The sequence below is a fragment of the Chrysoperla carnea genome, chromosome 5 (genome assembly GCF_905475395.1).
Source record: "Chrysoperla carnea chromosome 5, inChrCarn1.1, whole genome shotgun sequence".
In the NCBI taxonomy this organism is placed as follows: domain Eukaryota; kingdom Metazoa; phylum Arthropoda; class Insecta; order Neuroptera; family Chrysopidae; genus Chrysoperla; species Chrysoperla carnea.
In genome coordinates, this window is record NC_058341.1 from 36,308,385 (window position 1) to 36,334,144 (window position 25,760).

The following is a 25,760-nucleotide window of genomic DNA, read 5'->3' on the forward strand; positions in this document are numbered from 1 at the left end:
TTATTTTTTTTTCTTAAATAAGGTTGAGAATTAGGTCTTGGATTTTATGAATTGTATAATAAGAATAATCAAATCAGTGTGAAGCAGGCTCATTTGGTGTTGATCGGTTTAGTGCAAAACGATTTAACACTAAAAACGCTTTGAGATCGGTTTTTTTTTTGAAAAGACCTTGAAAAGATGAGGTTATGTTATTTTCATTCGATTCAGGAAATCAATTATATTATTTGTGACATAATTTGATTCTATACAATCCATGGTAATTTTTTTGGCATTGCTAGGATGCGAAATTTATTACTTGGTAAATAATTAACGATGTCCGCCAACTTACTAAGGCCGTTTTTGGGGTTACTGATCACGGATATAATGTTAAAGAGTGTCCTCGATGCACCTGGTGATCAAAACGACTTGGTTGTACACCTCGTCTCCATGATTATCTCTAAATTGTTGTTAAATGCATTCTAAATATCTACTAGGAGGGTTATCGAGAAAAAATTTTTAACAGGCAACGACCGGAGCCAAAATTTAGTTTAGAGTAAAACAATAAATTAAGTACAAGAACTTTGAAAGTGGTGAAATAGGGGTGGTTTTAAGGGGCTGAAAGTGTATTTTCGCACTTTTCGAGAAAATTAGACTTGGCGCAAGATGTTCTGTACAAAAGTTCTAGATGATAAAAAAATGTAAAGCTTCCTTTTTAACATAAAAGGGATATTTTTAACATAACCTCAAATTTTAAGAAAAATTTCGAAAACCAATTATTTCGTTTTTTTTTTTTTTCGCAAAATTCGCAATGAATCTTGAATGCCTTGTTTTTTTTTCTTCTTTCCAACATGGTCTCGTGAATAATTTTGTTTTCTATTACTTTACATTTCAAAAAGGTTCTGCCATATCAGTCTACTTTGAATATGACGGAATGAATAAATTATTATGTTGAGGAGCAGCTTCATGGCGACGTAAAACGCGAAATTTAGATTAAAAAAAATGATGATTTTCACAAAAAATAATAATGATTTAATTTTCATTTTTAAGTAATAAATAATTGAAAAAATTTATTCAAAAACTACCAGATGACATGCCAGAATTTTTAAACACGTTGAACAACTGGTACCGACTGCGTTAGAGTTTTAATATTATATCATTTTTTAAATGTAATCTTTATAAACAATAAAATATATTACCCGCCCTCTTATTATGGTCGAATATCTCACAAAATCTGCACAGAGCAAATCTGAAGATGGTTCCATACTTTCTCTATAATATATATGGTGATACATGTCACAACTATTTTTAACAAACCTTAGGATTTTTTACTGAATTAATAAAAATGGATTATCAACTAGTGCAGATTTTCTGTTCAGTTGCTAATCACATGCCTTTCGCCACCCCCCCCCCCCCCCCCGCCGCTTCAGATATGAATTGCTGAACTGAACTGTATGAAATTATGATTAATAATTGAAAATTTCATATACTTAAGTAGAAAATCTGTCAATATATTCGTCTGACACTCGTCCTTCATAGATTGTGAGGTGAATTAACCATTACAACAACTTTATAGTACAATGACAGGCTACAGTAATATAGAACTACCTTTAGAAGTACGATAAGTTCAAGAGCACTATCCTCTATTCTCTATATCTATAGTATTACTATTCTCTATGAAAATTATTAATGTCGATCGTTGTAATTAGCTTCCGGTTAAATATTTTCTTAAATAAAATATTTATTGAATTTGTGAAAGTGTTTATTTAATTGATAGTGTTATGATTTCAGAATTTAATAAAAGGCGATGGCAACAATAACTGAAGTAAATTATACGAATGGAAACTTTTTAAAGGTATGATATTTAATTTATCAAAGTTGTACGTTCCTTGCGTTAGCTGTCAAAATTAATTTGAGAGGACGCTTAGTGATATTGTATTGTAATGTATTAAAATAATCTTACTTTCTCTATCAAAATGACATTTATGTACTGTATTATTTAATTTGAAACCATATAATTCTTTTGTAATAGTTTCTATCGCAGAAACAAGCAGTATTTTGTTCTTTTAAAATTAATATACATATACCTATATCATATGTTAATTTTGATAGTTCTAAGACTTTTTTCTGGTATGTTTGATTTTAATGTTCACTGCAATAAAATTTAGTAGTTTTGTAGTATTAATTTAAATAAAATTGAATAAAACATATAATTTAGGGAAACTTATTTTAAGCGTATTATCCAAAACATTAGATTACACATACCGTACATTTACTGATCTAGGAAATTATCTTAAATGCTATTAAGTGTTTCTTAAAAAAAAAAAACATTCAATAACTTTTAATTTTGTTCTAATAAAAGTCGCGTGTATCTAACGACTGTCTTACATCAATCTTTTGGGACTTAAAAAAGCTCCTAGAACGTTAGGTAAAAGGTGATTATCTGTTGTTGGAGTTGTAGAATGCGATCATTTACTGATCAACGGGCTGGTCTAGTTTTTAATGGGGTCTAGTTAGTACGGGCATGCGGGTTTTTTGGCTTTTGGTTTACTTGGTAATAACCTGGTAAAAAGCTCAAAAAATTTAGATAATATTATGTTCTCGCCAATCATCTATTCCAAATTATCTTAACGTGAGACTCACGCTAAACATACGATAGTGTCCGAATAACATCACCCAAAATAATTATATCGATTACAATGTAGCCATCATCAGTATGTTTAGGAGATATGAATGTTATTCGTTGCTATTTTAGTGAACTAGATTACCACTTATAAATCCCCGTAAAATAATTTCGATTAGCCAACTTATTGAATTTTACCGTTAACTATTTAAAGCACACTGAAATATTCTGACCTATTTATTATCTTAAATATAAAATTAATATCCAAATTTTATCCTCAATTTATATAAATGTGTTTTGTTTTAGCCAGCGGATGAAGACACTCAGAATTTTAACGAATCAGTAATTGGAGACAATTCAGCCACAAAACGAATCAAAATGAACGGTGAGTATTTGCGATAACTTTGTTTATTATATTGCTATATATACTTAGCTCTGAAGTTGCTCATGATATACTAATTTGGGATGTTTTTCGGTATGCTTAAGTTGTTCCAGAATACTGAGAGTCAATCTGCTATTCTGCCACAGATTTATTCACGTTGCGGCAGATATATAATAAAAAAAATGAGTCTCACATTTATTCGTAACCTTTATCCAAGTAGGTTGCGTGGTAGGAATATTATTACTAATAGATATTTATAATATACACATCTCTTTTGTTTTACTTTCACCAAAGAATTAAATTCTACATTTCATTAAGAAGCTTATAATTGGTACAAAATTATTTGGTTTGTAAAAACTTGCTTATTTTTGTTTGTACTTTATTTATTTAAGTCCAGAATTTAGCCCAAATTTATAAATTATTAATTTTCACATTGAATTCTTGTTACCAAATAGTTTAGAATAAAATGAATTCTCTCCAAAAACATAGACTTATGCTCCGCATCGAAGATCAATAGACAGGGGTAAGGTATGTTATAAATTCGTTTTATAACCCTTGATCTATTCAGCCCCCTCCAAATTGAGTTAGAAAGTTGCTCTGCCTCCTTTTTTACGTCGGAATATGTTTTTTTTTTTTATGTGAGACGAATTAGTTTCAATAATATGCCTTTGATTTTCCAACAATTCCATCTCCTTTTTTATATCAAAATATGTTTTTCCGCAGTTTTTAAGGATTTGTGCACCACTAAAGCCTCAGCAAATTGATTTGGAAGGATCAAAATTTGTATAAAAATTGAGTTCATTAAAAAAAATCGCCACTTCCTCAATTGATGTTAAGGAATTTTGATAGTGCCACCTTTTCAGCTCTCTTATTACTCTTTTATATTAATATTTAAAGTGCTAAAAATCTAAAATAAGAAGCAGCTAAGGAAAGGAAAAGCGGCCTAAATGATGGAGCTCTATTTGAAATTAGACGAAAATTGAGCTATTAAAGGTAATGAAACGTCTTTGAAACTTTAGCCTATTAGACGGGCAATTATTAACACAGATTAAACCGAATTTACATTCAGAAATAAAAAAAAATTTTTTTGCGAAAGAAATGGGTTAGTAAGGTATATTAAATTAAAACGTGAAGTATTTTTTGTCCATATATGATATTTTCGAATCAAGTAAAATTTTGTACCAAAATAAATCTGTAAATGTTTAAAGGTTAGACGCTAGTAACCATAAATTTATGATGGTATAAATATTAGCTTTTCATTTTCAAATTTTAGTGTAATAATATTTTCAATATTTTTTATATAATTTTGCTTGAGATATTAGAAAGATCTTGATTTCAATGGCTGCGTTCAAACGAACTGAGCGCTCGTGAACGCTCACTTAACACCGGCACTTCATTTATTGATAATTAATTTTTTTAAGATATGTGAGGTCCCGATAGTAACCAAGCAATACTGAGCGATCAGTTTGGTTAGACGTAACCATTTATAATTTTCAAAATAATGTAGAATTTATTTCAATTTTAGTTTAATACTATGAAATTAGGTGGCATTTTTAATAAAAAAATTATATATTCGACGATAATTCATATAATAAGGTAGCTACACACATACTATGAGCATTGCTATTTTCTCTTTGTGTTTACAGATCTTCGCCCCCAAAGATACAGTATTTAGGTCGATTGCAAGAGATAACCAAACAAAACACTACACAATTGTACTTCTTTTCAACAAATTTTTTTACGTTTCAGCTCTTCAACATTTTCAATACGTATTTATTTTAAAATTTTTAATACATTTTTTTTTGTTTAATTTTTTTTTTTTGAGCTTGAAAAATATATTTCAATTTTAGTATACTATTAAGATTCTGGATTAAACTTTGAAATCATTATACAGTATTTATGCCAGTTTTCGAATATTTGTAAATTATTGATATAAACAATAATTGTACCATTTTAATTTATTACTGCAAATATTTCAGGGAAGTTCGTATCAAATAATTATCGCTGTGGAAGATGTTGTGTTGAACAGAGAATCTTCTTGTGACCTTGACTTTTATTGCCATTAAAAAGTCATTGTTTGCTTATAGATGGTAAGAAATTTTTGTTGGAATAATTGCAATTTAGAAAACTGAATAGATTGATCAGAAATTTAATGCAAAATTTTAGCTTTACATGTTTTTGCAATTCAATTTCTGTAGAATCTAACCTATTTCTGAACAAAATATTTCCAACAAAAGTTTCATTTGGTACCACCAAATATATCTTTTATTACCCACAGGAGATATAATACACTGTACTTTTTACTAGATTACTCGTTATTTACACTCTGTCACCAAAAATGAACGTGTTTTACCTTTCTAACTGTTATATCTATAGCATTATAAGTGAGTTACATGTACTGTTATAGTTATATCACTTAGAATGGTTTTGTGTTTATTTTGACTTACAGTGTACATTAAACTACTCGACTGTCTGTGTTTAGCGCGTACAATTTTTTTTATTTGAAAAATTGGTATTCTAATTTTTGGAATGGCTTGTCTCTGGAGTCCGAAGCTCAGCGGGGACCAACTTCTTTAATCTCAAATGTACTCCCATATAAGTGCAAACTCAAAAATAACTCCTTGATTTGAAAAGTTCTTCTATCTGACGAAATATTGGTGGCGATAGATTAAAATGGGGCTCTTGAAATACTATATAATGTTTTTTTTTAGAATCGCAAACTTCAAAAATTATTTTTTGAATATCGAATATTTGATTTTTGAATCCTGAAAAAAATTAGTTTAGTTAAATGGATACATTTCAGATACATTTGGTATTTGGTCAATTGTAGCATCATAAAAATTGAATACATTATGAATTTTGACAGTTCAATTGCATGTTTACTGAAAGTTAACCTGCTTCTGCTAGCAGTTTTTAACATCTTGACATAGAATTTCGAGGTACGTTTTCCGGAAGCCGATATCGTAAAACAACTAAATTGAGATTTATTTATTTTTTGGCGGTATTTTTATTTTCAAAAAACTCATTATTTTTATTAGCCGTTGTTCGTATTTAAATTGTGCTTGCCAAAATTCCATTGCATTAAAAGGGTGAAAAAACTAGGAATCTGTGTTATCATAATTGTAATTCCATCTTAAGTATTATTTCTCTTGTCGGTTTTTCTGCCGGTCCACGAGATTTATTATTATTTATATTATTTTTATCAAATTTCATTATTTACCCCTCATTTTAAAATTAAAAAGTGTACCGATGCGAAATTCCTCACGGATCGGCTTGTACAGTTTCAGGTATTCGAAGTCTTAAAGGCCTTACAAATTTTTTTTACTTATGTACAACGTGCTCGATAACCTACAATAAAACATTTCTTCGGTCGATTGAAAATCAAAGCTTTTGCATATAAAAAAACTGATTAAAAACAGCTTATATCTCATAAAATATTTTTAGAAATATGCAAGGTGCTGACTGCAGCATTTTACTTCGGCTAAGTTGAGTATTTGAAAATGCTCAAATCGGTATCTACCTAAAATCTATTAATTTTGATCAAATTGTAACGTATAAATGTGTCCATTTAAATAACAAAGACTTTGAAATATATTTTTTCTTTGAACAGATATAAAATTATTCGTCTGAAGCTTATAAATATTATTTTGTATGTCGAATACATGTGATATATTTTTTTATGGTTCTAGCTACAAAAAAGTGCAGTTCAACAAGTGTTTATAAAATAAAGCTTTGCTGATTCGTCCATGCATACCGCCCATTATTTAACGTATTATATTTTCAGTGGAAAAAATGATCAAATAAAATTTTTATATTATTTAAGAACTTTTTATTATTTCAAAAAATATCTCAACAATTTCAAATTGTTTATATTATAAATGAAGAAAATTTACAAAATTTTACTGTGTCAACTTCTCATGAATTTATTTTTAACGGTTTGAAATTGTTTAGTATAGTTTTTTTTTTTTTTCATAAAAAAGGGTAATATTTCGTTCATATTATTGAACTGAGGAATATGGTTGACAAAAAGATGAAAAAGTTTTAACTTTAAATATATATAGGGTCATGATGGAAGTTCTAAAAGTCATAAATAGCATAGATAGAAGAAGAAATTCGATAACAAATAGATCTTTGGCTGATTCATCGTTAACGAAATAGGGCTTCGTTGATTATCGTTGTTAATTTTGAAATTTTCTTAAGCAAAATTGAAGAAAATAAAATTTGTTGCAATTTACCATTTTATCGTTTTTTCATCAAGTTTATTATTCAAAGTTTAATTTAGTATACGTTCAATAAACACAAAATTCAAAATGTTTCTTTTAATATTATTAAAATGGAAATATTCATCATAAACTAATAATACTCTGGTAAATTTTAAACGTAAAGAAAAACTGAACAAACGGTAAATTACAACAAATTTTATTTTCTACAATTTTGCTTATTAAGAAAATTCATTTTTTCTTCAAATTTTCAAAATTGTTAATGATAATAAACGAAGCTCTATATCGTCAACAGTGCGTCATATCGCTATAGATTTTCATTTCGTATTTACCACTTTTCTGCTATTCATGATTTTTGGGCACGCTATGTTTTTTTTTTTAATTAATAAATTAAATAATAATAATTAACAATTGTTATAATAATATGTTTTGATGATTTGGTTGTGTTCTTATATGTTGTTACATGATGGGTCCTAGCAGGCGGGTTTACAGAGCACCGCTGGTTGCACGCGCAATGGTCAGAACAAGCCGGCGAACAAAAAACCTCTTGGTAAACATCTGCTGTAGTCAACTTCCTCTAAAACAAAAAATGTTGCCCTCAGAAATATACAAAATTGATTTTAGTAAACTTCTTTTTAAATGTTTCTAAAAATATTTTAGTGAAATTGATAACATGCAAATATATTTAACATGTGTTTGAAAATATTAATCGATCGTTTTTATCTTCACCATGGTGCAGGTATCAATAATAAAAATGTCTGATTAGGTATTGCTGATTAAAATGGTGAATAATTTTTAAGTTACATCCTAAGTCAATACAAAGTTAAAGTAGACAAACTTAGCTATTATTATTATTGAAGTTTTTGAATGTAAGACCAACGGGTGAAAAGTTACAGCAAGTTGAATATGGACTTAGCGTAATTAGATTAATTTTCAACGAATATTTACGCTTTAAGATTCCCTAAATTCAAAATTACCATCGTTAGCAATTTCTCTGTATGAAAGTGATTACATTGCTTCTCAAACGTAGACAATTCAAATTTTACACATAAACTAAAGGCTAAGTAAAAGTAAGCATTCGAACTTGTCAACTAAAAGAGCCAATTTTTCAAAATCAATAAATAATTTTATTTTTTTTACTTGAAATTGCGTCAATTTGTTAACCTTAATTTGTCTTTTAGTCAATTACTACACAGGAAGAAACATATTGACCGTAAACACTGCCTTCTCTATCCGTTTAGTTTAGTGGGATAGCCGGATTTCGTTATAATTTTAACTGCAGAAGAAGAGTCATTTGAGCGATATTTATAAATTACTTATATGCGCGACAGGCTCAGACCTAATTAGTTACGATTTGTAGGGGACGATTTGGTTCATTTGTGAGCTCATAAATACTGAGAGTATATTTTGAGACACAGACTTTATCTGTAAAGAAAAGAATTCTTTTTTACACAGGTAAAACATATGTACAGTTTTCAATTTTTTTTTTAAATAAAACAGTCATAATGGACATGAATTGTTTTACATTTACTATTTTTAATTTTTTTTTTTTTTGTGAAAGCATAACAAACAAACAAACATTTATAATATATAGGGATAGAGATAAGATGAAAATGTATGAGCGCACATTCTTGAGGTGTGTTATCGCCCATTTTACAACTTTTACTAGTAGGTTTCAAATACAAACTAAAATTTCTTACTTCAATAACACAGAACACTATTATACACTATGTTTACTCTAACTAGTCTATAATGACTTGCTGAGAATTCCTCGGCTAAGACACAATAATATAATCATATGAATTACGTACTGAAAATTTGAAATTCGAAATAAAAAATTTAATTCAAAACAGTGGAATAAATTTACTTTTTAACAAGTGAAAATTACGAAATTTTAAAAAACTCAATTTTCTTGAGACATAGCTAAAAACAATCTCAATCAAGTTACCTTACAAAAAAAAAAAAAAAAAAAACGGTTTATCCGCTTAGGAGTTATGATGCCACAGTCAGATACACAATTGCAAATGCCAAACTTATAATACCCTTTTTCTTGTGCCGGGGATTAAAAATTGTTGTATCTTGAACGATAATAATTTAGCATACTCAAATGCACGCGTAAAGCTGATTCTTCATTAACTTAACAACTTGGGCATGCGATATCATAAAATTTATTTTTGAAATGGAAATTTTATGGAAACTTGTGTAATATATGCCTAATGTAGCCCACGGCTTCGTTGGGGAGCGCGATATAATGAATTTTGGGAAAATTATCATGCAATATTGAAAAACACATTAAAATTAATGAAATTTTCGATCAAAATGAGTGTTTAATTTGAGCTGCTTATAGTGTACCACATAATTTCCATTATCTCATATCGTCAACATGCGTCCACTATTTTATTGTTTGGTAGGAAAATTTTAAATAAAACGGCTCAATAAATAAACAAGCGGACGTCGTCGTAACGTAAGTTTGATCGAATGCTCTGGAAAATAAGCACAGAAATGCTATCGAATATGAAATCGAATCTATGCGTTCATTTTTTCGAAAAAATAGCCAGTGTAACCTCGGGTTACATTCATCTGCGATAATATATCATACAAATTGTCATAAAATAATGTCTCAAATTAAAAAAAGATGTTCCTGATAATAAGAGATATTCTAGAATTATCTAATAATTTTTAAATTTTAAATGTAGAATATATTAAGTAATCGCTTTTGGCTAAGCCGTAATCAAAGATATTTTTGAACACATGTTAGTATAAACTGCATTTCAATTTTAAACTAAAGCGTAAATATTAATGGAATTCTTATTTTTTGAAATGAGAATATTAATAGTTCGGTATGCAAAAAAAAAAAAGATGTAAAATTATTTTTTTTATAAATTATATATTTTTTATCTTGTTATGGACTGAAATGGCCACATTGAAAATTAAAATGAAATTGTTTCAGTTCAAATTTTCTATTTTCATACTTGATGAATTAATGGCCATTCAGTCTTAACTATTTTATTTCATATATTTATTTAATGAATTTGTTTTAGACGGAGTTACGGCACCATTCATTGATCAACCTATTTATGATTTAACGCAGATTTCCGATGTTGTCGCAGGTAAGTTTTAAATTAATTTAAAAAAGAAATTTATAGGCTACTAATTAATTACAACTCTTAAAGTAAACTGTATATACGTCGATAATTTGAACCTCAATAACTAGAAATTTAAAGTAGGTTCATTTTGCGATAGTATTTTTCCCTTTGTATTGCCTTTTTAAGTTAAATTTTTCGATTAGCCATTTTTTCCTTTTGAAAAGCGTCTTCCTGAAGTTAAGAAACAATAGCTTCTTACAGACGCCTCCAAACTATAGAGTTACCAGCGTCGATAGTAACACTCAGCAATTACTCTAAATAATGATATTAAAATACAAATTAAATAAGTTTTAAAATTAATATTTAGGTCCTGGAGCAAGAAGCAATACAATTGCTGGAATTTTGGGTGGTGCATTACCCAAATTAACATCAGATCAAACAGATATGGTAACAAAAGCAAAAAAATATGCTATGGAACAAAGTATTAAAATGGTACTTATGAAACAAACATTAGCACATCAACAGCAGGTATACTCCCATCAAATTTTTGTATTAATCTTGTTAAATAATTATTTAGTTAATTCAGAATTTTGTTTGACACAAATAAAATTAATTTCTTAACATTGTATTACTTTAATTTCAGAATGAATTCGTATATTTTTTAAGTAACAATTTTAATTTAAAAGTTGGTAATGATTTTATGTGTTATTTTAAGGCGGTTCATGTTTTTGAGTTAGTTGTGCCAAGTTTTAATTCATTTTATATATTAAAATAAATGACTTAGGTAGAACATGAATTAAACTCTTCGATTTATTGAATTTTGCATACTTTGAATCCCCAAATTATCATTTCATTACAACTTAAAACTTGAAATACTGTTTGAAAAATCATTGCTAACTTTTAGATCAGTTCCTAACGATTAACTTAAAAAAATTTTAATTAAACATAATGCCATTTTTTGTATTATATTATTTTTACATTTTTTAATCATTTTACTCGAGGCCAGTGATTATTAAAATTTAACCAACATCGATTTATTTTCAATTTAAAAACTCCACTGGTCTATTTTGCTGGTATGAAACATTGGTCTCGTGTATTCGAGGCATTATAATATATATATTTTTTTTAATTTAATAATTTTTTATAGAAAAATCATTAGGAATAATAAAACAGATTGCCATGTAATTTCAACATGATTCACAATAAATACAAATTTCTTACCGTCAGTAACTGAACACAACTTAGAGCGTTAAATAGGCTCAAAATTACCTCAATCAATATGTCTCTAGCTACAGAGGATAAGAAAACTGTTAATTTTACAGATAAATGATAGTAATAAAATTATAGAGAATTTAGACCTTTACTTATAATATTAGATCTTGGGCTGTAATTTTTGACAACTTATTTTGTTAAGAACAAATTTGAGAATCTATTCTCAGGACTGCGGATAATAACTTTTCCTGATACGACAATTCTCACCACCAGCAAGAAGTTCTCTTTCAGGGTGTTCGGAAATGTTTTAATTACAGCACAAGCTTGAATAGCAAAACAAATGCAAAAAACATTTTGTTCTTCATCTGACTTAAAAAAAAAAAAAAAACTATCTATTTCTCGAGGAAATCCTTACAGGCATAAAATAATGTAGTAATGTGTTTTGAAGATATGTACCTACTCCAAAAAATTTCAAATTCCAATTATCTGAAACTATTTGTATATATTATGAATCATTAATTCTATATTTTTGAAGCTCTTTAATAATAGACAAGTTGGAAAATGAAAGTTCATTATGGTACATTGATTTTGTCAATATTATTAAAGAGTTTTTCTCTTCCATCACTAAAACTTAAATGGATTGATAATATGTTAGTTATTTGACGCATAATAATTACGGTAGTTTTATTTTATAACATGTTAGTGCGAATGACAATAATTCAAGTTCAAATTATGAAATTTTATAAAACTGAAAAACTCTACCAAATATAAAAACTGCTGTTCTTTTAGGTAAGTTAAACTGTCTTTTGAGTGATCCAATTTTATAAAATTTTGAGTTTCCACTTACAACTTGCGCAATTTAAATTATATTAGCAAGATTTTTGTTTAAAACAATTGTTATCAGTCCATTTAGTTTTTATCCATAGCGCCATTATTTTATATATTTGTTTTTCGACCATTTCGTACTTTTTCTGTTGGTAAAATTTATTAAAGTGAAATAATAAGTGATGATTCTTTTCAAACAGGAAATACATAAAAAATTTTTAGTAGTTTTTTTTACCAACAAGAAAATTTTAATATCGTTACATTTATATAAATTTTTTAATTTATATGATCGTAACGTGAAGAATTTTAGCTAAAAAAATATACTTATAATTTTTACATAGTACATTCTGAAATATGAATATTATTGAATTAAAATATTAACATGAATTTTTATTTTGATTCACAGAAAAGTAAGACTTCCTTGAGGTATCAAGTTTTAGCTCTAATGTGCAGGTTAGTGGCAGTATTTACGAGATGCCGGCCGCGGGGGCGAGGGCACGTGTTCTCGCCTCATTGGACCATGTCTCCTATTTATTTTAGACTGCCTGCAGTCTCTCTACTGCCATCGAATTTATTTAATCAATTTTATTTTGCGCATTGTTGACTTTTTACATAATTGGGGTCTATTAAAAGCTGTTATTTTAATTCTTTATCATAAAGAATAATGGATTAAAATACAAAATTTTTTATGAAAAATTAAATTTTTGTTTATTTTTGATTTATTTTACATAATTTTTTATTAATCAGTAAAAAAAATTTTTTGGCGCTATTTAATTCTGGTTTAGGGTATTTGATGGTGAATTTGACGTCCTTTGTTACAGCAAATGGCTAGTCAGAGGACTCAGGTACAGAGACAACAGGCTCTCGCCCTCATGTGCAGGTTAGCACAGTAAAAATTCTTAATTCATATTTATATAAAACCCGCCTGTTTTTTCTTATTAATTTATTACTAACATACTGTTTCTTATATTTTAAAAAATATACTTTGTTTAAAGTTAATATTCTTAGATATTAGCGGTTATGAAAACCTAGAAAAAATGTTACAAGTTTTTCGAATTGACAGTAGTATTTATTAAAAACATTTTTATTAATGCATAAAATATTTGCTACTATCAACTCGAAACATTTAAAAATAATGCTCAATCATACTTCAAAAAATAATAGTTCGTTCGTATTTAAATAGCGACGAATGGCATGATATAAATTCAAAATCGAACACGAAATGTTTTTAACAAATCTGGAAAAATAAATTTACTTACTAGCGTTAAATGTAATCTAAATTGGGTTACATTCAAAATATCTGTAAATTTGAGGTAGAAAGCCTAGAAATGATCCGTTTTAAGTAAACGATTTGAAGTTTTAGTATCGTGGAAAAATACGTTTTAGTAATACTATTTTTTAGTAATACGTTTTAGTAATACTGTGTTTCTATGTGTATACGATACAAAAAACTGAAAGTCAAGATTGGTAACTAATAAGTAAATGCTAATCACCTCCCTACTTTGAAAAACCTACAATTTAAAAATAAATAAATGATTGGGCATCATTTGTGTAATCTAACAATTAAATGTTCTTTGGTAGGGTTAATTGTTATTAATAAGTCATAAGCTTGTTATTATTTATTCAGTCAAATAAAAAGTCGAAAAAAAATTCTGAAAGAGATGAAAATTTGTTCAGATGTTTAATTCATCATTTTCGAAGAATTTTCATTGACCTGGTTGAAAAGCTTGTCCTCAGCTTTAAATTTTGCCCTATTATATCCATGACGCTTATTACAATGAATATTCTAAACATTTGTTGGTGATGAAATTAAAAGATGAAATTAAATATTTGGTTTAAAAAAAATTTTATCACAAATAATTGCTTAGACCGCTAAGTTTTCTCAGCCCGACGAATTATGAACTGAAAAATTAACCCCTTTCAAGTTTTTTTCGTCACCTACTGATTTCCTAACCATTTTGATCTCCTATTCAAATATGGTTGGATAGTGTCCAAGAAAAACACTTGCAAAATTATTACTTACACAATTTTCAAGTCCGACTGTTGTAATTGTATTAAAAAACTTTAAAATTTTGAAAAAATTTAAGTTCAGTTTGAATAAAACTTTTAAAATGATGATTAAGTCTGTAATTATTTTTCATAATCTAGCAGAATTTTTCAACGTTTGACTGCATAAATTTAACCGAAAATATTTCATCATATAATAGAGGAATAAATTGCAAAAATCCTACGAGCAAAATTTTACAGCAGAATGATGAGCATTTTATGACAGAAAAATTGATATGTTTGTTGATTTCTCAACAGATATTGTTGATTGAGATCCATAATTAAATGATTTAATTTTTAGCTGATAAGATCTGACTGCTAAGATAATTTTGATCTTCTTTAATTTTTAAAGTTTCTTTGTAAAAAAAAACAACTAAATGTTACAACATTTGTATTTTTACAAAACTGAAATGTTTTTAATACAATTTAGGGTATACGTTGGAAGTATTAGTTTTGAATTAAAAGAGGACACAATACGTCAAGCTTTTTTACCATTTGGCCCAATAAAATCAATCAACATGTCATGGGATCCGATAACACAAAAACATAAAGGATTTGCGTTCGTTGAATATGAAATACCTGAAGCAGCACAATTATCTTTGGAACAAATGAATGGTGTTATGATTGGGGGCCGAAATATTAAAGTTGTTGGGCGACCTAGTAATATGCCACAAGCTCAAGCAGTTATTGACGAAATTCAAGAGGAAGCTAAAAATTATAATCGAATTTATGTTGCATCTATTCATCCTGATTTAAGTGAAGAGGATATTAAAAGGTTTGGTTTAGTTTACTTGCAATACTAACTATCTACAACAGCGGTTTTCAAAGTTTGTTACTTTATATCTCCTTATAAAAATTTTTTATCCAGGCGATCACAATGATTGTGATGTACAATTATTAAATATCTATCTACAAATTGTAAATAATTTCTTAAAAATAAGAATAGGCTTGTTTCTTCGTTAAAATGCGAAATTTGAAATTGATTTTTTTCCAAGACATATATGAAAAAAAAAAGTTCGCTTTGGAATCCGCTGATCTAAAATAATAGCACAAAATAATGCAATTAGTGTGAATGATTAGGCTATTTTTTATTATATAATTATTTGTTATTAGAGTTTAAAATTTTGATCGTAATTATTAAATTTTTAGTGTATTTGAAGCATTTGGTCCAATAATCTACTGTAAATTAGCCCAAGGAAGTTCAGCTCACAAACATAAAGGATACGGCTTTATAGAATATGAAACAAACCAGGCTGCAATGGAAGCAATTGCATCAATGAATTTATTTGATCTTGGTGGTCAATATTTACGTGTGGGTCGTGCAATCACACCCCCTAATGCTTTAATGGGCCCTTCGTCTGGATCTAGTATAATGCCAACTGCTACAGCTGTTGCGGCTGCAGCTGCAACTGCCAAAATTCAAGCACTTGATGCTGTTGCAAGTAATGCAATGGCATTAGGATTCTCTAAATTAAGTTCAACTCCCGCACTTCCTATTCCAACAATGCCTGTAGGATTGGCTGGAATCCCATCGGTACCGGGTATTCCAGCAGCAATACCAACCATTCCTTCAGTTATACCACCTACACCTGGAATGATTCCACCACCAGGATTAGCGATACCACAACCACCTGGAGTTTTACAACCTCCAAGAGTTGTTGCATCGGCATTAGGCGCACCACCAGTTGCCATACCTCCACCAGCAATCGTAACTCCAACATTAAGTAAGTGATATCCAATAAAAAATTATGGTGAGGAAAATTATAATCATGTGGTATAGACAAGTGGGGAAATTCTGAGACTTAAAACATCCTAGAGTAGAGTGTTAATGGGAATTACATTATACCATTTAGACTGTGAAAGTATATTTAAACTTTATCCGTTAATTAAATTAATTGTACGCCGAAGGGAAAGTTTTTAAATAAAATTTGATTATTTCTACGATGAAAGGTATTTCGAAATTTTAAAACAAAAAAAATTAATACAAAAAATGTTTTAGGACAACCTGTAACTGTAACGAATCCGACAACAACGACTGTAAATCAAGACGCTTTAAAAAGGGCACATGAACAAGCTCAACAAAAACAACAAGAAGAATTACAAAAAAAATTATTGGAAGAAACTGAACCTCAAACTTTACAACAACAGGAAAATATGTCCATTAAAGGACAAAATGCAAGACATTTAGTGATGCAAAAATTAATGAGAAAAATGGAGTCTCGTGTAATTATATTACGAAATATGGTTGGACCTGAAGATGTAGATGAAACTCTTCAAGAAGAAATTCAAGAGGAATGCACAAAATATGGTGTTGTCGAAAGAGTCATTATTTATAACGAAAAACAATCAGATAATGTTGATGATGATGCTGAAATTATTGTAAAGATATTTGTTGAATTTTCACAAATGTCAGGTAAGTTAATTTCTAAATGTTAATGCATTAATTTCAATAAACGTCGGCGACTGATCGTAGGCATTACTACTTAGTATTGAAAAGAAAATTACATTTAAGATTGTGTTTTAATTTAAATATTTATGTTATACAAAGCATTAGTTCACAAAAAACTATAATTTTTATTTTCAGAGGCTGAAGCCGCACGAGACGCATTAAATGGACGTTATTTTGGAGGAAGGATGGTTAAGGCGCAATTATACGATCAAGCTTTATTTGATCATAGTGATTTTTCTGCATGAAAATATTCATTTCGATCTTACTTGTAATTATAATTTAATTGTTTTTAAACTGTTTTTGTAAATAAAAATGCATTCGAAAAGTATTAAACACTCTTTAATGAATTTAAAAATAAATCACAATCGACTTCTAAATTAGGTGTTTTTTTTACATGGGTTAACATTCACTCAAGCATTATGTTAACGATGCATAGGTCGCAGACAACTAGCTTAATTAGCCATTCAATGAACAGCCTAGCCATTTACTAAACGGAACCGTCTTTGCCTGAATATATTCAATTATTCAATCAAACTGCTAGGCAAATGACTTCGATTGATAAGTTTAACTACTTTTTTTAGCTTAGCCATTTAAATTTAGTTCCACATTCTGCCACCTGGCGATAAAACATGACACTGTTAATATGGTGTCGGAAAGTAACAATATTGTTGGTGTTTTCAGTTTGATTGCGTTTACGCAAAAAATAAAAAAATAGTGCAATAGAAGAGTGTAGAGACGACAAGTTGGAATTAATTGGTATGCCGATAGATGAATGGTGCCGTTAAGTAAACGGGCTAGCCTGATCATTGAACGGTTAATTAAGCTAGTTGGCTGTGACATAAAGATTACATCGAAGAGAACTTACAACTTCTTGTTATTGCTTCCTACCTTTGCCTCTCTTCAACGTGTCTTTTATGAATCGTGCACCGTAAATTATCATTTAATACGATGCTTTGAAATCCATAAATCCATGTGTCCAAGGTCCTTTGCAAAAATTTGAATTAAAAAATAAAATTTGCTGTACATGTTCATTAAGGGAATATATTATATTAGTCGTTATTATTTTTCGAAATATATGTCGCCTGTATTTGATTTAATATTATTATTATTTGAAATTTGTTCGGTATTAATTTTATTATTTTTATTCTCACTAGAAAGTTGAGTAGGTTTTTTTGTTAAAAAGTTAGTAAAAAGATTTTGCTTAAGTTCATGATATGGAGCTAAACAATTATCCAATTGTTTTATAAATTTCTCCGAGCGTTCTGCTGAAGGATCATTATCCATAAAATAGCTTTTTAATTGTTGTGCTAAATTCAATCCTTCTGTTAATTTTTTGACATTGAACTCTTTAACGGGCTCAGCATAATCAGAATCTTCAGTACAAGAACTATCGTCAAAATTTGTATTTGATTTATCATTTTCTATTAGTTGAACCAAATTTTCTTCATTTAAATTGATTTCTTCATCTATTAATTCACGAATTTCATTTTCGCTCATACCAGCAAACTCTTCAATGCTGTATCCACCTTCTTTAATGATTTCTAAAAGGTCCTGCGGAAATTTTCGAATGGGTTCTGTTGATATACACTCTTCTTGAAGTTTATTATTATGTAAACAATGTCGCTTTCGGAATCTTTCAAACCACCCTTTACTAGCTCGAAATTCATGTTGAGAATTTTCTTCTGAGGGTGGTTCGGATTGTTTTAAATTTTCATAAATATAGAGAGCCTTTACTTTAATAAGATTTCCACTTAATTCAACTTTTTTTTCATTGCATTCTTGAATCCACTTCACTAAGGATTTTTCCATTTTCTCCATTAAAGTGTCTCGTACACGCGCAACACGTTTAGTACTAGGCATTGCCCCAGAAATTCCTAAGCTTCTTCTAATTTTCTGTTCATTTTGTTTGATGGTACGAATAGTTGATTCATTTAAATTCCAAATTTTTGCAACAATTCCCTGTTTTTCTCCACTTTTCAATAGATCTAAAATTTTTATTTTCTCTTCGATGGTAATAACTCTTCTTTTTAATGTTGGTTTTTTTTCTGCTTCGTCAGTTTTGGTCTCCATTACTAAAAATAATATTTTTAAGCGGAATGTTTCAAAATAATTATTCTGCTATAATTTATCCAAAACGAATGCTTTAAAAACTTACGATTTTGTCAAGTTCTTGGCAAATGTGAGGGTATTCCCCGAAAATATAGAAACCCTTGTATAACGCGAAAAATAAGTTTAAAAATATTAAGCTTGTGAAATCGCGTTATATGAGGTTTTAAACTGTCAAATAAAATTTTGGGTTATGTTTATGATTCGTGTAATAACAAACCCGTAATTATACAGAGTGTTTGTAAATACTTGACACAAACTTCATTGAATTATGAACTTTTTCAATAATTTATTGAACTTTACTTCGAAGTTTCGTGTCAAAAGATATTGTTATAAATGCTTCTGGTTTAGCTAACAAAATTTCAATTTATCAGGACTCAGATACTCAGAAGCATATTTCAGACTATCTTGCTAAATGCAGTACCCAAAAAATAATTATCTATTAGTTGAAATAGGTAATGCAAATCCGCAGAGATCGGTATGTTAGGTTATCTTAGAGTGGCTGCCCTGGGGTGGGACACACTTAGACCATAGGGTCCGTTGTGATACCGTAAATGGATTGGCCCATCCCGGCCACTACTCCATGAACCATTTGGAGCTCTTTAAGAACAGCAGGAGGGCTTTGACGTCGACTGACCTTAGGTCGGAGAGGTCGTCAAAGAGAGACTGGCTCAAGTTAGTCCATCACCACTGTGACAGCTCCTGCAGTAGTCGTGGTACACTGCCAGGCCTAAGCGTTCAGCATGCTTTCCGCCCATCCAGTGTCCTGTGATAGCCGCAACAACTTTGCGAACAGAGGCCCTTGGAAGTGATATGAGAACTTCGGAACGGATCGTTATGTTAAAAATATAAATTTCAACAGCTAAAATCTACAAATTTGGCAAGGCAAGGTATATTCAAACTACTCCCGTATATGAAGAGCGTTAATGAACACATATGTCTAGGATTTAAAAAATAAAATTCAAATCAAATCATAATAATATATATTTTTTAACTAAATACTATACACAGTCAATTGAGGCATTCTTATACATTGCTTGAGATTTTACTTTGATTTATTTGCTTCAACTTGAGGTTTAGCCGCAGCCAAACCAATACCCGCTACAAGAGCAACTAATGTAAAACCTTGAGCTGCTACACGAAGTCTCATCATTAATTGTGATGTCTTCCTTCTACCATGACGAAAACTCCATAAACCATATGAAAGTGCCGAAAATGTTGCTAAGCATCCTAAAGACATATAATATTGTTTACGAACGAATAATCTGAAAGACGATAAATTAAATACCTATTGGAACAAAAGGATTCTCTTTCATTTTTCGTATCATTTTTTCTTTAGTTGTTTCTTCTAAAGGGAAATTTCCCATATCTTTTCTAATTTGGACCCAATCAAATTCCGGTTCTTCATTTTTATCCATTTTTATAAATTCTAATCAATGAAGTATGTGTAAATAAATTTTTTATACATTCAAAATAATTCATTATTTAAACCTACTTGTGCTTTTTTTTATATAAAATTTAAACTTCAATTTATCTTTTGTGTTCTATTATTTATTATTCATGGTTCAAGTCATGTCCTTGATGTCAAAAATTCCTTAAACACTGAATTGTCGACATATCAATTACAAAATTTAACACATTTTTTTGCTGGTAGATGACATGTGTAGGAGGATGTATGTGTGTAGTGAAGCCAAAGAATTCATTTTTAGTTAATTTTATATTTAATTATCGATTATTTAACGGGAATCAATAAATACTGTTTCTATAATTGTATGTGTTTTATTTATTTGATAATTTGTGGCAAGGAAAATATAAAAAAATAAAGATAAAAGTTGAAAATTATTTCAGTCAAAAAATAGAAATTTCAAAAACAAAATACATTTATGTGCCATCTATGGTAAACATATCAAACTAACGATTAGTTTCGATGGTAGATGTAGTGTCATCTATGGTAAATATATTGAACTAACTTTCAAATTCGACGGTAATGCCATCTATGGTAAACCTGTTGAACTAACCATTAATTTCGACGGCAATAATATCTATGGTAAACCTGTTGAACTAATTATTAATTTCGATGGTAATGCCATCTATGACAAACCTGTTGAACTAACTATTAATTGCGATGATGGTGCCATCTGTCGCTAATTAGTTAAACTAACATTTTTCTTCGATTTATAGTTAACAATTTCAAAAGTTTCTCTTCAAAACAATGTAAGTATAAAATCAATTTTCGAGATAACAATTTTTTCATTTTTGTTAACTAATAGTAAGTAATATAAAAAAATAAAAAACGTTTTATATTTTTAATTTTGTTCTATTTTTTTCTATACCATTTTCCCTTTCAGAACAAAATTATTAACTATTAATTATTCATAAAGGTAAGTGTTAAGTTAATTATAATATGATTATACATAAGCCAGGTAGCTGTGTGGGTATAGTAATTGGCTTTGACACCAAGATATGCTTGTTCGCACCCTGATGGTATTAACAGTTTTACATTTAGATTAAATGAATTTTTTCTGAAAATCTTTATATATTTTAAATTTTGTTTTATTTTTTAAATTTTCTATCCTATTTTTTATTTCAGAACAAAATTATCAATTAATAAATAATTTAGTAAAGGTAAGTATTAAGATATTTCTTATGCTTATCGAAGGCAAGATAGCTGTGTGGATACAGCACTTGTCTATGAAACCAGGGTATCCTGGTTCGTATCGTGGTGAAGGATAATAATTTTACTTTTAAATAATTGAATTAAACTCTTTTTATAGTTTAACCCGCCCTCTTGTCATAAATCATATCAATTATATATATGTCATGAATCAATATTCTTTCAGGGGGTGGGAACTTGAATAATCATAAATATTCTTTAAAATCATAAATCATTTTTGAATAGGAAAACATGTAATAGGGTTTATCTCACTCATATTCTCCTATTACAAAATATTAAAATTGTAGTACTAAAATTAAAAAATAACTTGGTTACGCTAAAATTTGATACTTTTTAATAGGAGAACATGTCCTATAGTTGATCTCACTCATATTCTCCTATTACAAAATATTAAATTTTGATGTTCTAAAATTAAAAAATAGCTCGGTTACGCTAAAATTTGAAACTTTTTAATAGGAGAACATGTCATATAGCTAATCTCCATCATATTCTCCTATTACAAAATATTAAAAAAATACTTATTTTGCTTGCTTTTGTTGTTTGTTAAAATTTATTTTATTCTCTTGTTAAGCTCCGTGATCTTAGCACCTCATGTGCGGAATTTCGATTGACCAATTATACCATTTGAAAGGTCAGAAATTGGTCATAAAAGGTCAGTTGGTCTCATTAATTGGTCAGCATCAGAAAATTTTTTATTAAAGATTAAAGTTTTTCAAGGTCAATTAATAAGTTTAGCACCTCATTCGCAGAAAAAATAAAAAACTCCACCTATGCGCGATCGGGAAGCATTCGCTGATAATTGGTCAGCTAATATAAATAATTGGTCAGTTTAATTTAATATTAAAAAAAATTAAAAAAGTTGTCTCTGTCGTAACGTGCATGCTTTGAGCCGGATGGTTTTATCAGGGCAGTGAGTACTTACGCACAGCTCTTCACTATAAACCAGACAGAGTAGGGGAAATATTTTTTTTATAATTTTATACTTTTAAAAAAATGAATTTTTCCTTTTATTTAAATTTTTCACTCTTTTTATACCATGTATATATAGGTGAATTGGGTCTTGGGTCCGTAGGACCCATCTTGTAAACCGTTAGAGATAGAACAAAAGTTTAAATGTAAAATTTTTTTTCATAAACATCACTGTTTACTCGTGAGGGCGCCAATTAGGCGGAAATTTTATAATAGGTACTATACTTGATTATCAGTTATGTATGTGTCACATGTTTGTATGTGTAATGTGATAAATAAATCAACACTGACTATGCATGGTATTTCAACAATTAACTCAGTCAATTGTTTGTTTTCACTTGTATTATATATATTTGTACAATGTCACCTATAAAAAATTTGAATGAATAATAATAATGGTTATTTTAGATAGTAAAAAATCAATTTTCGGGATAACGTTTTCAAATTAATATAAATAAATACCTAAATATCGTTATATATTTTAAATTTTGTTTTATTTTATTCTATCCCATTTTTCCTTTCAGAACAAAATTATTAATTAACTAATTAATTTTTTTTTAGTAAAGGTACAAACAAATTCTTATAAAATATAGGTGAGATAAAGAAGTTGGATTGTAAATACGTAATATTCTTTTTGGATTTTCATTTTATTTTTGTGTGGTATTTGGTTTGAAAAAAAAAAGTTGATGCAAAAAAATTTTTTTAAGATGAAATTAATTATATGGAATTATGTGCAAGTAATTCGTAAATAGTTTTTATGTATTTTGATTTCATTTAAATAAAGTTGAAAACTCAAACCCTGTTTTTATTTTATTTTTCCCCATCTCTCTGTAGCTATACAATATTATTTCAGTTATAAATAGGTAAGTATTTCGAACTTCACGATAGGTAAGTATTTCAAACTTCGTTTGCCATTTTTTTTTGTAATAATACTACTCAAAATTTTCCGAAAATGAGTTTTACTTTTTGTTATAATTTAAGAAAGTCGAAAATATGAATATAATTATTTATTAATACGAATAACAGAGCCCTAATGGTATAATGGTAAGCGTATCTGACTTCGAATAAATAGTCCCTTGGTTCGAAACTAGGTGAGGACATATATTAAAAAAAAGTTCATTAAATCTTTTAAGCAAAATCTGATTTTTATTTTCATTTTTTTTCAAATTTCCACCACAGCATGTTTGCCTAGTAAATGATGAAAAAATTAGTTTTTTTTCGTTCAAAAACTTCAATTTTTTTCACATTTCTACTAGGAGAACATCAAGGACGGACGGAATAAGTAGTACCTGATAGCAAGGTAATTGTTGTCACCTCGTAAGTCAGAAAGTTGGTGGTCTGCACACCCGTGTTTGGTGAGTGTGACCTCTAGTGGGCAGACCAATAACTTTCTGCCAAAATAAAATTTTAGACTTTCGGGGTGAAAACACTTATTCACCTTTCTCCTTATCAGGAACTACTAATTCCCACTTATGTTCTCCTAGTACAAATGTTGAAAAAATTGAAAATTTTTTCGAAATTATATTATTTTTTGAATATAAAATTAAACTGACCAATTATTTATATTAGCTGACCAATTAATTATCAGCGAATGCTTCCCGATCGCGCATAGGTGGAGCTTTTTCAATCTTTAATAAAAAATTTTCTGATGCTGACCAATTAATGAGACCAACTGACCTTTTATGACCAATTTCTGACCTTTCAGATGAATTGGTCAATCGAAATTCCGCACATGAGGTGCTAAGATCGCGGAGCTCTCTTGTTAAATGAAATTTTAGAAGATTTTGTAATAGGAGAACATGATATTTCACAAAAAAAAAGGAATTATTTTAGTCCCAGTTTCATAAATCACTCTTCTGTCAGGGGTGGGAATTAAAATAATATAAATCTTACTTATTTGTCGCCTATGGTTCTCCATAACAATTATCTAAAAAAGTGACAATTTCTCGGTATAATAACTTATTTAATTAAAAATTATTCGATACAATTAGATACGAACCGAGATTCTCTATAACCAAAGTCGACTATGCTAACCACTACCCCATCTTTGACATATTATCGTATCAATAATGTTATATATAAAGCTTTTACTCACTTTTTCCTAATAAACTGTCTTAAACTTACTTACCTATGAATAATTAATTGTTATTTCATAAAATAAGAAAAAAAGTAATTATGTAAGTCCCACCTTCCTACTTATGTCATAAATCTATCTTCTGTCAAGGGGTGGGAATTAAAATAACATAAAATATACTCTCTTACTTAATTAATAAAAAAAATTTTGGGGCAAAGCTAGATACGAACCGAAGATCTTTGTAACCGGAGACGACTGAGCTAGCCACTACTCTACTTTGGACATATTAAGTTGCTCAATAATGTACTATAAATAACTTTTACTCAACTTTTTACTATAAACTTATTTTCTTAAACTTACTATTTATTTCCGTTTACTGACTTTACTTCCTTTTTTCATTTAATTCATATTAGACTTACCCATTATGAATTTCTTTTTACTTATCTTTTTTTCAATAAACTTACCTATAAATGAATAATTGTAGTAATATTTTGTTAAAAATATAGGTTCTGTTTGATATTCCTGAAATCAATGTAAAGGATGAAAGATAAAGGTAGGTATAATATTGAATAATAATAATTAAACCAGAAAAATTGATAAAAACAATATTTTATTATATATATTTATTTGTACATTCCTTGTAGAAATAAATCTGTTCTGGAAGTCAGAATATTTAATTTGAAATTCAGAAAAAGAATATGTAAAGTAAAACTATCTCTGAAAAAATCAAATAAATTATTAATCAATCATTTAATGACAGTAAATGGTAATTGATTGAGACTCTTTCGGAAGAAATATTCTGACTTCCAGAAAAGATTTATATTGCACAAGGGATATTTCACCCAAAATATTTATTCGAAATATGAATGAATAATAATGGTTATTTTAAACGGTATAAAATTATTTTTCGGGATAACGTTTTCATTTTTTCTAAATTTTCAATAATTTTATCCTGAATTTTTTTAAACAGTTCTTTGTTAAATTTTATTTTGAATTTCCTTGGTGGAAAAAATATTTCAACAATTAACTCAGTCAATTGTTTGTTTTCACTTGTTTTAGGTAATTTTTACACGTACCGCATATAAGTACATCAATGTAATTGTTGATATAGAGACATA

General features: G+C 28.6%; 3 protein-coding genes across 5 annotated transcripts; 1 reads left to right on the forward strand and 2 right to left on the reverse strand.

The window, feature by feature from the left end:
• Positions 1-1,660: 1,660 nt before the first annotated feature.
• On the forward strand, positions 1,661-17,113 carry LOC123301807 (poly(U)-binding-splicing factor half pint). 3 transcript variants are annotated; one of them, XM_044884711.1, is made up of 9 exons: positions 1,661-1,831; positions 2,906-2,984; positions 10,243-10,311; positions 10,655-10,815; positions 12,731-12,777; positions 14,801-15,145; positions 15,520-16,094; positions 16,370-16,783; positions 16,955-17,113. In XM_044884711.1, exons 1-9 carry the CDS (start codon positions 1,784-1,786, stop codon positions 17,062-17,064), a joined length of 1,848 nt encoding a protein of 615 aa, XP_044740646.1. In that variant the 5' UTR covers positions 1,661-1,783; the 3' UTR covers positions 17,065-17,113. The 3 variants fall into 3 exon arrangements, with proteins under 3 accessions (XP_044740646.1, XP_044740644.1, XP_044740647.1); XM_044884709.1 differs by lacking the exon at positions 12,731-12,777 and adding an exon at positions 13,146-13,204; XM_044884712.1 differs by lacking the exons at positions 1,661-1,831; positions 2,906-2,984; positions 12,731-12,777 and adding exons at positions 7,682-7,751; positions 13,146-13,204.
• A 78-nt stretch (positions 17,114-17,191) lies between these two features.
• Positions 17,192-19,082, reverse strand: LOC123301808 (tigger transposable element-derived protein 1-like). The gene is made up of 2 exons (XM_044884713.1): positions 18,975-19,082; positions 17,192-18,891 (listed from the first exon to the last, which is right to left on the reverse strand). The coding sequence occupies exon 2, from the start codon at positions 18,887-18,889 to the stop codon at positions 17,879-17,881; it is 1,011 nt and encodes a 336-aa protein (XP_044740648.1). The 5' UTR covers positions 18,890-18,891; positions 18,975-19,082; the 3' UTR covers positions 17,192-17,878.
• An 809-nt stretch (positions 19,083-19,891) lies between these two features.
• On the reverse strand, positions 19,892-20,535 carry LOC123300741 (HIG1 domain family member 2A, mitochondrial). The gene is made up of 3 exons (XM_044883383.1): positions 20,421-20,535; positions 20,214-20,354; positions 19,892-20,155 (listed from the first exon to the last, which is right to left on the reverse strand). The coding sequence occupies exons 2-3, from the start codon at positions 20,341-20,343 to the stop codon at positions 19,971-19,973; spliced, it is 315 nt and encodes a 104-aa protein (XP_044739318.1). The 5' UTR covers positions 20,344-20,354; positions 20,421-20,535; the 3' UTR covers positions 19,892-19,970.
• Between the last annotated feature and the right edge of the window lie 5,225 nt (positions 20,536-25,760).

Excerpts from the sequence above, each read along its gene's own strand:
- LOC123301807 (XM_044884709.1), top strand. The coding sequence starts at position 1,784 with ATGGCAACAATAACTGAAGTAAATTATACGAATGGAAACTTTTTAAAG. Across the intron at positions 10,816-13,145 it reads CATTAGCACATCAACAGCAG|CAAATGGCTAGTCAGAGGAC; the intron begins GTATACTCCCAT and ends CCTTTGTTACAG. Across the intron at positions 15,146-15,519 it reads AGTGAAGAGGATATTAAAAG|TGTATTTGAAGCATTTGGTC; the intron begins GTTTGGTTTAGT and ends TTAAATTTTTAG.
- LOC123301808 (XM_044884713.1), bottom strand. The coding sequence starts at position 18,889 with ATGGAGACCAAAACTGACGAAGCAGAAAAAAAACCAACATTAAAAAGA.
- LOC123300741 (XM_044883383.1), bottom strand. The coding sequence starts at position 20,343 with ATGGATAAAAATGAAGAACCGGAATTTGATTGGGTCCAAATTAGAAAA. Across the intron at positions 20,156-20,213 it reads GAATCCTTTTGTTCCAATAG|GATGCTTAGCAACATTTTCG; the intron begins GTATTTAATTTA and ends ATATGTCTTTAG.